The sequence below is a fragment of the Ornithorhynchus anatinus genome, chromosome 5, assembly GCF_004115215.2.
Source record: "Ornithorhynchus anatinus isolate Pmale09 chromosome 5, mOrnAna1.pri.v4, whole genome shotgun sequence".
Taxonomy (NCBI): domain Eukaryota; kingdom Metazoa; phylum Chordata; class Mammalia; order Monotremata; family Ornithorhynchidae; genus Ornithorhynchus; species Ornithorhynchus anatinus.
This window is the reverse complement of record NC_041732.1, coordinates 42,452,862-42,465,703: the sequence shown is the minus strand read 5'-3', so window position 1 is coordinate 42,465,703 and position 12,842 is coordinate 42,452,862. Positions and strand designations below refer to the sequence as shown.

At 44.8% G+C, this 12,842-nt stretch overlaps 1 protein-coding gene across 1 annotated transcript in view; it reads right to left on the bottom strand.

Annotated features, from left to right (window-relative positions):
* Positions 1-10,317, bottom strand: part of LPL (lipoprotein lipase) — a 29,970-nt gene extending 19,653 nt beyond the window's left edge. Inside the window, exon 1 of the mRNA XM_007664483.2 lies at positions 10,030-10,317. Within this exon, the coding sequence (XP_007662673.1) occupies positions 10,030-10,114 (85 nt within the window). The 5' untranslated portion in view covers positions 10,115-10,317. The remainder of the gene's footprint in view (positions 1-10,029) is intronic.
* Between the last annotated feature and the right edge of the window lie 2,525 nt (positions 10,318-12,842).

Sequence of the window (12,842 nt, the reverse complement as noted above, 5' to 3'; positions counted from 1 at the left end):
CAGAGCCAGGATTAGAACCCATGACCTCTGACTCCTACGCCAGTGCTCTTTCCACTGAGCCATGCTACGTCTGAATGATCCAGGTATTTTGGAAGATTATTTTATTTGAAAAGTGGACCCAGAATTTAATATTATAATTAAAGGCCAACCACATTTTAGAACTCTAAAAGCTCGGGCTTGGGAGTCAGAGGTCATGGGTTTGAATTCTGGCTCTGCCACTTGTCAGCTGTGTGACTGGGCAAGTCACTTAACTTCTCTGGGCCTCAGTTACCTCATTTGCAAAATGGGGATTAAGACTGTGAGCCTCACGTGGGACAACCTGATTAACCTGTATCTACCCCAGCACTTAGAACAGTGTTTTGTTAATGAATTGTACATTGCCTTGATTCTATTTAGTTGCCATTGTTTTTACCAGATGTTCTTCCCCTTGACTCTATTTATTGCCATTGTTCTTGTCTGTCTGTCTCCCCCGATTAGACTGTAAGCCCGTCAAACTATCTGCACATAGTAAGCACTCAATAAATACTATTGAATGAATGAACAGTGCTCTACACATAATAAGTGCTTAACAAATACCAACATGATTATAATCAGAGATTGTTTACATTTCAGGACACTTTATCAGTGAGGTTCATAACCTTGATCTTGGGATTCTTGAAGAGATGAGCTTTGATAATATTTATTAGGGATGTGGCTTTTTCATGTTTTATTGTTTTTCTAAACTACTTTTCTCTTAAAGTGCTATCTCTTCTTAAACTGGATAGTAGATGAGGGCAGTAACTATATTGTTTATGATTTCACTGTTACTTAGAATCTAGCAGGGCAATCCACACACAACAGCCACTGAATAAATGGTTGACTGTTGGAAAATATTATATCTTGGACTTTTTCTTTAAAAACCTCAAAACACTTTGGACCCTCTGCCAATGAAAGGCAAAATATATTCAGAATGAGTAGAAAAAATGTGTGCAGAACACTACAATAAGTGCTTTGGCATTTCTTTCCAAGATTCAACTGGAAATTGACTTTGGGATTCTTATGGTGTAGAATTAATCTGCATTTATTGAAGTTTTCTATCCCTATATTTTGAATATGCATTTAGAAATTACTTATTATATGGGGGAAAATAGCAATAATAATGACTCTGATGAGACATCTGACCAAGCTTAATTCATAATCATCTAACTAATGCCTATGGGGTTTTTAACCCATAATAATTTTTTAGAGAAAAATCCCTTAAAGCAGCACTGTGATTCCTCAGTAATTCATTAGAGGCACAAAGGTCACTTCTGTTCTCACCTGACGACAAAAACAGTACTTGAAGGGGGTGAAAAGACATTCTCTGGACTTAAGCTGAGCACACAGATATGAATTTTGTTCCAGATCCCCACACTATATGACCATTTCTTCCAAAGTCATTTGTGCAAACAGATTGAGTGTCTGTCCATCTTTCCAAGGACAGACCCTTTAGGCTTTTTTCCCTCCAAACAAACAAAAATTTGTACACCCGAAATAGCATATTAGAATAAGTGGCACGTGAGATCTTACAACAATATTTCTCAAGCACTACTGTGCCCTGCATGCAAGGATAATTCTTTCTATCACTGATCTGATGGTAGAAGGGATTCTAAGCTGAGAAGCAGTGTGGCTTTGTGGTGTGGCCTGGGAGACAAAAAGGACCTGGGTTCTAATCCTGGCTCTGCCACTTATCTGCTCTGTGTCCTTGGGCAAATCGCTTAACTTCTCTGTATCTCAGTTACTCATACGTAAAATAGGGATTAAGATGGTGAGCCCCATGTGGGACAGGGACTGTTACCCAACCAGATTACCTTGTATCTATCCCAGCGCTTAGAACAATGCCTGGCCCATAGTAAGCACTTAACAAATACCATTTAAAAAAAAGCTCTCGCTTTAGCTAATTCTACCTTCCTTCCATATGTGTAGTTAGGAAGGCTTTGTAATCCAGTTTCCTTCACTGCTCTAAAACCACTGAGAAGCTTGCAAACTTGTTGCCGGTTCCTTTGGTCCTTTTACATGTATCATAAAATTGGATTTTTCCAGTTCATCCTGCAGCATCAGTCAATATGCCTTTGTTTATTCTTTGCCCAATGACCTCAACATCACCACTAAGGGACGGAGTAGCTTTCAGAATGACCATTGGAATCAAGAGAAGGAACCTACAAGTCCTAAGTATATGAGTGTCATGTCTATGGAAATCCTGCTCACAGACCAACTTTGAGTAGGGAGGAATGGAGGATGGAGAAGATAGGTAGTAAAAGCACCCATTACATTAAAAAAAACCCCAAAAACCTATAGATTAGATTTTAACATTTTTAAAAACCTCATTCAGGACTGTCTTTGCAAGAAAAAACAACCACCTTCAGACACAGTTTATCTGACTTAGAAACACTGGTCATAGAATAATTTCCTTAAGACCACATGGGGGATGGATTGTGAAATGGCAAAAACTGGCCCATGCTTTCCCAGGAATAAATCACTATCTTCTCGCCTTGGACCCCTGGGCCACGGCCTCCCGCAGTCCTGGAATGCCCTCCCTCCTCACGTCCGCCAAACTAATTCTCTTCCCCTCTTCAAAACCCTACTTAAAGCTCACCTCCTCCAAGAGGCCTTCCCAGACTGAGCTCCCCTTTTCCCTCTTCTCCCTCCACCCCCCCTTCACCTCTCCGCGCTAAACCCTCTTCTCCCCCCCTTCTCTCTGCTCCTCCCCCCTCCCTTCCCATCCCCTTAGCACTATACTCGTCCGCTCAACTGTATATATCTTCATCATCCTATTTATTTTGTTAATGAGATGTACGTCACCCTGATTCTATTTATTAGCTATTCTATTTATTAGCTATTGCTTTAATGAGATGTTCTTCCCCTTGATTCTATTTACTGCCATTGTTCTTGTCTGTCTGTCTCCCTCGATTAGACTGTAAGCCTGTCAAAGGGCAGGGACTGTCTCTATCTGTTACCGATTTGTACATTCCAAGTGCTTAGTACAGTGTTCTGCACATAGTAAGCGCTCAATAAATACTATTGAATGAATGAATGAAGTACTTGTGTATATTTGAATGTCCAACCCATTCAGAACTACCAATTCCCATCACTGGCATTTTCTTGGGTTTCTGATCCTTTTCCCAAAGACTGAAATAAATCCTTACCCTAATTCACTTCCTCTTTTAACAGAAAAGCCCTGATGACTAAGTGATTTTGAATGTCCATGAACTTTTTAACTTTCTACATTGCAATGTCAATAAAGTTCTGTGTCGACTAAATCACTGTTCCACGGAAAGTTACAGAAAATCAAGAGGCCCTTTTACTGAGAAACTTCTCAGATTCCCCATAGATATCATTATTCTACTTGAATTTAAGATGGGTGCTTTATTTGTTCCATGTTCCTGTATAGTAACTCTTCCCTGTTTTAAGCTTGTTTGTGAAAGTTACACTCTTTCATCAATGCCTTTACCAGATCTTTAGTTTCTGTTCTTCCCAGGACTCCTAAAACAGGCTCCTAGAGGGATACAGTTCCTCTGCTCAGACCCCTAGGAGATTAGCTTGGGCAAGACTCACTACTACCTTGGTGGCTTAGGAATGTACTCCCAAATGTCAAGGGACCACGAAAAGTGCACTCCTATATTTCCATAGGCACAATAAGCAAGTATGCATGCAGTTCTCCCTGTGAGAGTCACACTCATGAACATATGTCATCATCAGAAGCAGTACTTTTGAATTAAAGTACAGCTCAACCAAGCTCCCCTAGTAGCAAGGAAAAATAATTGCAAGCAGCATGACTTAGTGGAAACAACACAGAAGTAAGAGTCAGAAATTCCAAATGCAAGTCCCACCTCTGCCACTGACCTGCTGTGTGACTCTGGACAAGTCATTTCACCTCTCTGTACCTCAATTCCTCCTCTGTAAAATGAGGGTAAAACAGATTCCAGATTCTGAGCCCCTTGTGTGACAAGGACTGTATCTGATCTGATAGCCCTGTATCTATCCCAGCACTTAACACAAACTCAGTCCTTAATAAATTCCATAATTATAATAATTAACTCTCTGCCTTAGGCTCAGTGAAAAATCCAGATTTTTGTGAAAAATATGAAATCTCTGTACTTAGCGTGAATGTCCACTAGTTATTTCATCAATAAATGCCTGAGGATTTTTCTAAAAGGCAAGATGCTCAGGTCAATGCTGCTACTGTTGATGATTCAGGAGTAGGAAGTAGAGAAAAGGAAATCCAAACACAGGATTTTTGAGGGCCAATAAAGTGCCTAGAAAGGGACCAAGAAAGCTGGAGGAGGAAAAAGCTGATTCTACTGCTGTTTAAAAGGAAAAAGTCATGTTACAAAAAACTAGAAAGACTGGAAACCTCCTAGTCTTATAGCCTATTCTGTTGCTATAAAAGAGGTTCAAAGAGTCACTTACAGTGATAAGATACCATTCATATGTACATTTTAAGTACAAGGGTCAATTCTATTGCCAGTTCTTTCTTAGGATTCTACCACCCATCTGGGATGTTGAAGAGCCTTAAAAATAATAAATTATTTTATCCCTTAGGATCTAAATTCATAATTGTTCAAGGATGCATTTTTCAAATGATGCTTTTGAAACACCCATGAATAGTAATTTTTCTTCTAGTGGTCTTAGCTTTTCCTAATGGGAAAAAAAAGAGGTAGTTCTACAGATTCAGTAGAAAAAGGTAAAGTCTGGGCTTCAGCACCTGAATCCTGGTCAGGTTAAAATTTCTGGTGACTTTCTACAGCTAAACTGCATTCTTAAAGGTTAAGAAGAAATGTAAAGAAATTACACAGAGATATGTGATTATTAATCTGTACTGGTGAATCAGATCACTTTTGACTTGAATCAATGAAAGAAACTGGAATAACCAAAAGGAACATGAATAATCTGAAGAATCAATGATACCAAAAATGAAAAGTAACAGATGAAAACATGTGGATGCCTGAATTCTAGCCCAATAAAGTATGTCTCCATGATGCTGTTTTTACACAAGGTCAATGTCGTGTATACAGAGCAAACTTCTTCATCTAAGCAAACAGCTCTGTTTAGACAGGCTTTTTAGTGGCTGGATATTGACTTGGATGTTGCAAGTAGATTTGCTGGTTTTGAAAATGCCCAGATCCAGAGTGCTTGACAGGATTTAGCTCCTCACTGGAGAACCAAAATGCTACTGTAATGCATCCTGCTCCTGTAACCTATCCATCACAGACAAATGATTTGGGGCCTGAATCCTGCTATTCCCACTTGCTAAAATAGATGCACATTCAGTCTTTTTTTCCTCTATATACATCTGAAAGGCAATGTCCCAAGTGCTTAGTATAGTGCTCTGCACATAGCAGGTGCTTAAATATGATTGAATGAATGAATGAAAAAGAAAGGAATTTTATTAAAATATTACCAAGGGATGATGAAATGAAGAAATTCCCGGTAGTATTGACCCCAACCTATGAACTGTTAAGAATGTTCCTTTAGGGTTAGGCATTCATTCCATTGCTTCCACAAAAACCATGTGAGCATCCTCGCAAAGCCTATCACTGTGGAGAAGTATCCATCACATGCCTGGATTATTATGCTTATGTTGGAGTATGGAAAATTTCCATGACTCCTCTAGGGGAGCTTTCAAAATTATGGGTGTTCCTCCTTAACCCCAAGCAATAGCGACTCCCTTTAAAACTGGTTACTGGACAGCATTGTTGGGCAGCACTGTACAAATAAACAAACGAGCTAACAAACACAAGATGGTTCAAAGTAAGGCTCAAGGTAGATCATTCAATGCACCGATTTAAATTCACTCTATGAGTGGGCACCCTTTATAGTTCTACTTGACAGACTTCCAGAATGTGCCTCCTACATGGGAAAAGGAAGCACAGCCTCAATGCACATTGCACAAGAGAATTAACTCCCGCACGGTGGTAATGGGCTCTTGCAATAAAAATTGTACCTTGCATACTGAAATGTCTCGTTTAAATAAAAGGATTCACTTGTATTTTGAATATGAAAATGAATTATTCAAATATCCCAAATTGTACACAGAGAGGAGGAATTCCAAAGTGATTATTGCACCTGGAGTATTTGTTTTACTGTTAAATATGTAAATCATCTGTTTACTGTTGCCCTTTACTGCTGAACTGAACTGCTCTAATTCCTTTATTGACCCAATAAAAATCACATTTTCCAAGTGAACCCAGAGGCAGTGTAAGTGGCAAAGTAAGTGCAACTGATTCTGTGACTGAGTTTAACTTGTTAATCTCTTGATCTTCTTTAACAGGACTGTAACTCTAGAGCAACAGCTATTTAGAAACTGGAAGATTAAAAAAAAATCTTCAAAAGATTTGAACGTTGAACCCTCCTTACTCAGTTTTCTGGGTCAGATGAGGGTAAAATTGGCCCATTTCCTTTTGAGATAGGGAGGGAGAGAGAGAGAGAGAAAGGGAAATAGAGAGAGAGGAAAAAAAAGGAAAGGATGGAAGGGAGAGAAGAAAAAGAGAGAAACACAGAAAGACAGGAACAAAACAGATCCTGGCGTCCTGCTTCACAAACTCTGACCATGTAAGGTGAGTGAACTACTACTATAACTCTCTTCCCCTTACCACATATTGCATGTTTTAGCTCAAAAACGCTCATTAGCTCCTGAAATTGGACAGAAACGCTCATTAGCTCCTCAAATTGGACGTTAAAGCACCGACAGTTTCGTCACCTTCCCCAGTTCTTCTGTTTGCTTAACAAAGTTTAGCCCTCTGAAGTCAGGTTAACCTGCTGATGATATATTAAATAAACAGGGAATACAAAGGTCAGTAACACCATATGGAAAAGCCCAAATAGTACATGTGCTCTTATGGACTTTTTGCCCTTAAATGTGTTGCCTTGGCAGTGCACTAAAAGGCATCTCTGCTTAGTACACTGCTCTGCACATAGTAATTGCTCAATAAATACGACTGAATGAATGAATCTCTGTAATTTGAGGATTTGGTCTTCATATAAATTAAACAATCAACAATAATAGCAATGTTTACATGATGATGGGCTCCAACTTTATACGGAAGTTGATTTATCACTTTCCAATTATGAACAATTTCACTAATAGAAAAAAAAAGTATGTTTCAAAAAAAACAAGGGATGACGTCCTTCTTCCCTGAGAAAAATGTACGCCTCATTTAATTCAGGCTTAAAAAGTCTTCCTGGATATTCTTTTAAAAAGCCCGAGCGATTCCTCAGACGTAAAAAGCTTCCGATCAAAAGGAGGCGATTTCAGACTTTCACTACGACTTGGAAGTTGTTGAAAAAGCTACTAATAACGCCGTAATTACAAGGCTGGATGCTGCTTACGGAGGATGCATATCTGCCAAGGGGCCGGGAGGAATGATGTCCCAGCCTCTATCTCCCAGCAGGCGGGACAGACAGCGACTGACAGGGCAACGATTGTCCTCCGTCGTTACCTGCTGCTGCCGGCTTTTTGGCTCTTTGTTCAAGTGCTCCAGTTTCCCAATCCCGGGGTGCAGATTCGGAGCTGGGTCAACTCCAGAATTCCCGTTGGAGCGGCAGCCAGGGGACTGGCTTTCCAGCCCCGACCTGCTTATCTTGCCATCTCGACGCTTTCTAGGAATGGCGGGAGGGAGCAGGGCGAGGGGCCGCGGCTTCGCCGAGCTCCTAGGGGGCTCCCAAACTGGCCTCCCCGAGCCGGCCGAAAGTCCACGTGGCGGGCGAGCTGCTGGGCGGGCCGGTGGCCCGGGCTCGGCCTCGATCCCTCTGCTCTCCCAAGGGGAAGAAATGGAGGCTCGGTCTCCACGGGCGGGGCTGGAGGAGGACCGGAGAGCTGGGGACGCACAGAAGGGCTGGGGGCACACGGCAGAGCTGGGGGCGCATGGCAGGTCTCGGGGTGTAGGAGAGGGCTGGGGGCGCACAGGTCTGGCGGAGCAGGAAAGGGCTGGGGGTGCAAGGGAGGGCTGAGGCTACAGGGGACGGCAGGGGGTGCAGGGGAGGGCTGGGGGCTCACAGAAGGGCTAGGGCGCAGGAGAGGGTTGGGGGCGCACAGGTCTGGGGGCGCGGGAAAGGGCTGGGGGTGTAAGAGAGAGCTGAGGGCACAGGGGAGAGCAGGGGACGACAGAAGGGCTGGGGGCACATGGCAGGACTAGGGGCGCAAGGGAGGGTTGGGGCACAGAAGGGCTGGGGGTACAGGTGAGGGCTGGGGGAACATGGCAGGACTGGGGGCGCAGGGGAGGGCTGGGGGGCACATGGCAGGACTGGGGGCGCACAGAAGGGCTGTTGGGCGCACAGGTCTGGGGGAGCAAGAAAGGGCTGGGGGTGCAAGGGAGGGCTGAGGGCGCAGGGGAGGGCTGGGGGTGCACAGGTGCAAGAGTTCAGGGGAGGGCTGGGGGTGCGTGGCAGGTCTCAGGGTGTAGGGGAGGGCTAGGGGCACACAGGTCTGAGAGTACAGGGGAGGCAGGGGGCTCACAGAAGGGCTGGGGGTGCAGGGAAGGGCTGGGGGCGCATGGCAGGTCTAGGGGTGCAGGGGAGGGCAGGGGGTGCAATGTAGGACTCGGGGTGAAGGGGAGTGAAGGGGGCGCACAGAAGGGCAGGGGGTACAGGGAGGGCTGGGGGCGCACGGCAGGGCTGGGGGTGCAGGGAGGGCAAGGGGCGCACAGAAGGGCTGGAGCGCACAGAAGGTCTCGGGGTGCAGGGAAGGGCTGGGGGCGCGCATTCATTCATTTAATCGCATTCCATTGAGCGCTTACTGTGTGCAGAGCACTGTACTAAGCGCTTGGAAAGTACAACAGAGCAATAAAGACAGACAATCCCTGCCCTCACCGGGCTCACGGTCTAGAAGGGGCGAGGGGGCGGGGAGACAGACATCAAAACAAGTAAACGGACATCCATATAAATAAACAGAATTATAAATATGGACATATATACGTAAGTGCCGTGGGGCGGGGACAGCAAAGGGACGCGGAAGGGAGGGGGAGCTGAGGAAAAGGGGGCTGAGTCTGGGAAGGCCTCCTGGAGGAGGTGCGAGGGCTGGGGGCGCTGCAGAACCTCCGGGAAGCGCTCCTACTTGTTCCCGGGAGAGTCGGGGCAGGGGCCCTTTGCCATCCCCGTCCCACCCACGTGCGGTCACCATCCCGGGCCAGGCGCGGCCCGTGCCAACCAACGAGGGCCTGCGGACCGGGGGGAGGGGGCAATCCCCTCCGGCCACTGCCCCTGCCCCCTGCCCGCCCGGGTCACCTTGGCTGACGTCCCTCCCTGCCAGGCCCCGGGCGGCGGGGTTACTGCCGGTCATCGCCATGCGGGGCCCTGCCCCCGCCCCGCCCCGCTCCATCCATCCCCGCCCCGCGACTGAGATCCTGGGGTGGGAGTCTGCTGGGGGTGTGGAAGGAGAGGAGCCCCCCCAGCCTCCAATCCCTGATCCCTTCCGCCCCCCTAAAGGGAGGGGAAATTCCTTCAATAGTATTTATGGAGCGCTTACTATGTGCTGAGCACTGGACTAAGCGCTTGGAATCTACAATTCAGCAGCAGCAGATAGAAACCATCCCCGCCCAATAACGGGCTCAAATCCCTGTCGGACCCGGACCCGTCTCTCCCCTAGCCCGGACAGGTCCTGATGCGCATCGCTCACTCCATTCCCCGCAGCCCTCATGCATTCAAATCCTATTGACCGAGAGAGAGCCCACTCTGTGCAGAACGCTGTACTAAGCTCTTAGTAGGTGCTGAGGAGGGAGCCGTTTAGACTGTGAGCTCGTTTTGGGGCAGGGATTGTCTCATCTGTTGTCGAATTCTACATTCCAAGCTCTTAGTACAGCGCTCTGCACATAGTAAGCGCTCAATAAATACTACTGAATGAATGAACGAGCCCTCCTCCTCCCTGTCCTCCACTTTTTTTTCTCTCTCCCACTCCTCCCTTGCCCTTCTCCACTTTTTTTTTTTGGTCTCTCTCTTCCTCCTCCTTATCTTCCCTGTCCTCCCCCGAGCCTCCGGAGAAGTGTCCGGTGCAGATGGGCGAGCTGAGAAACTTACTGTCCGAAGCGGCTGCTCCCCGGGTCGCCGCCAGGCCCAGTAGCCAGGCGCCCAGCACCACCAACCGCAGAGCTTTGCCCTTCATCGCTGGAGGCTTCCTCTCCCTCCTCCTCTTTCTCCTCTTCCTTCTTTTCCTCCTCCTCCTCCTCCTTCTCCTCCTCCTCCGCAGGCACGGCCCGGGAAGGACTGTGCAGGCCGGCTTGGGTCAGCAGCCTCCTCGGGGTGGAAAGGCTGGAGATTCCCAAAAGGGCAGGTTTCCTCTGAGCTCAGAGGAATCCGAGACTGACACTGTTTCTACTCCAGGGCTGCTTATGTGACTGGAAATATGCAAATAAACCTCATCACCTATTGGCTATAAAATCATAAGTTGGGGGGAGGGCCCTAAATTCGCTTCCAAATATTTGAGCAAACTGTTAGGCCGATCGGCTCTGCCAGCTTCTTAGTGCAAGAAGAGGGGGAAAGGGCAGGAAGGAAAACTTGCTTTTTTGTGCAAGTTTGCCTCGCGTTCCCTCAGGTGGCTCCCGAGGGGCTTGCACAAGTATGGACATTAATGAGGGGCGGTAAAAATCACCCGGGGGCTTCCTACGGGTTCGTGAATAAACCTCTGTTCGAGATATAGTGGGTCAATATTTTTATCCGGTCTGAGGCAAGTTTCTGACCAAGCCCCAACTTCAACTCGTGCGCCTATTTTTTTTTCTTTTTCTTTTTCAATTTTCGGCGAAAGAAGTGACTTCTCTTCTTGCCATGCGGACATAGCGCCGTACGAGTTGTGAAAATGCATTTCTCAACCGAGATTCAGACACTTTTGCAGTGCTGCACGTTGTAACCCGGGAAACCTGTTTCCCATCTTTTCTTCTCAAGAGTCATACGGACTCTGGGAGAATTGAGCAAGTTTTCCACATAAGCACGGATAATCAGAGCCACAATCCTGTTGTCACATGACTTGATATTAAGGTTCGGAGGGGAAGCAATAAAATCACGCCACCTTGAATTTATTGCTCTTCTTCAAAAGAGCTAAAAATGGTTTCAAATGTATTCATCACCCTGAAGTCTTAAAGTTTCTTAGGGTAGTTTCACTTAATTATTACCTATGGAGGGGTACTCCACATTTTCCCATTTCACAGGTGGAAAAAGAGAAGGAATCAAGGGATTAAATGATTATTATCAGTTGTCTAAGCACTTTGACGCTTCCTTCTTCCTTAGACCCCACTCACTGTGTAGTATGTGATACAGTAAGTGCCAGCCCATTACCTTTTAAAGTTTACATTTTAAATTGTCAACCCATCTGGCCATGCGTACTGCAGACCACCCCCCATAGGTCAATGATTTCATATTTTCTTGGGTAAAGTATAAAAACATTCATTTATGCTTTGTACATGCATCTTAAAATCATAAAATTTCCCATCAGGAAGGGGAAAGAGGGTGGCATTTTAAAAGGAAGAAAAATGTGAAGTTAATGAAGAACACAGATTCCCAGCATCTTGCATTTTTGTGAAAATTTATCCTTCTTGAATAGTACTGTCCCAAGTCCAGCAAAACATGGTCTTCAATAGAATCCGATTAATTATATTTTTTTCTGTACAATTCCAAGAACACCAATGAAATCCCCGAAAATGTCCAAGTACTGAATGATGTTAATAGCGTTTCACTGCCTCTCTGGGCAGTTGTCAAAATGCTCTTTCGTTACTCTATTAAAAAAAAAAACCAACAACAAAGCTTGAAAAAAAACTACACCGTGATTTTATTTAAATAAATTAAATCCTTTTATGGAATGGACTGTGATTTTCTACATAGCGTGTGAATCAAGGTATACAATTCATAAAACTTAACTCCCAGTCCACTTTGGCAGTGACTTAAACATTGCTGGCTCCCTTCCCTCCAGGGGGCAAGTGGTGGGCGGTGGGTGTGGAGGCTCAATCTTCTTTCTCATTGGCTGTTCTGCCTATGGTGATCAGGTGCTTAAACACGCAAGCTGTAGCTCACATGATTTTTAGGTTATGCCTGTAGTGCGTTCAAGATGTGGCTGTTTTAAACTTTTGCAACGTTATGTAAACTTAGAAGCAGACAGCAAAAGTTGTTTGGTATTTTCTGGACAACGGATTTTTTTTTTGTAGCACTGTTCTGCCACACACTAGGGAAATCTTTAGATTAAATAATAATAATGATGATAATAAAAAGGCCGGAGCTATTTGTATTTTACATTCCAAAGTGGAGAATGTATTCACCCTCTTGTCCTTTCCTTCCCCTAACTAAAGCATTATTTCAACCCTACACTAATGCCCAGTCTTTATTTCCACAGTACAGACAAATTGAAATTTGAGCACCTAGTGATAGCTCCGGAGTAGTAAAGCTGTAGATGTGGAGAAGCTTTTGTAAAACCCTCACATAGATGTGGAAGAAAGAAAATATTGAATGTTGTATTTAATTTTAACTCTGTTGCGATTCTAATTTCAAGGCCAATAGAAAATGGACAATCAATTCACATATATCCATACCTCCTGAGTGTTGTGATAGTGTTAAAAATAATGCAGAACTTGAAAACATCACAAGACATCAGCCAAGATATAAGCTAAGTAGAAAGTATAGGTATGGTAAGAAAATGAAATGTGTATGAATGAGCAGAATAGGAAAGAAAAAAAATGAAAATGTCTTTTGCAAAAACAGTTCTTTCATGGGAAAGCTCCTTTGGGGCAGGGGACATGTTTTCCACCTCTATTATATTTTACTCTTCTAAGGGCTTATACCAGTGCTCTGCACACAGTAGGTGCTCAATAAAGATGATTGATACTAAATGGAAGTAACCAAAGCCTGGT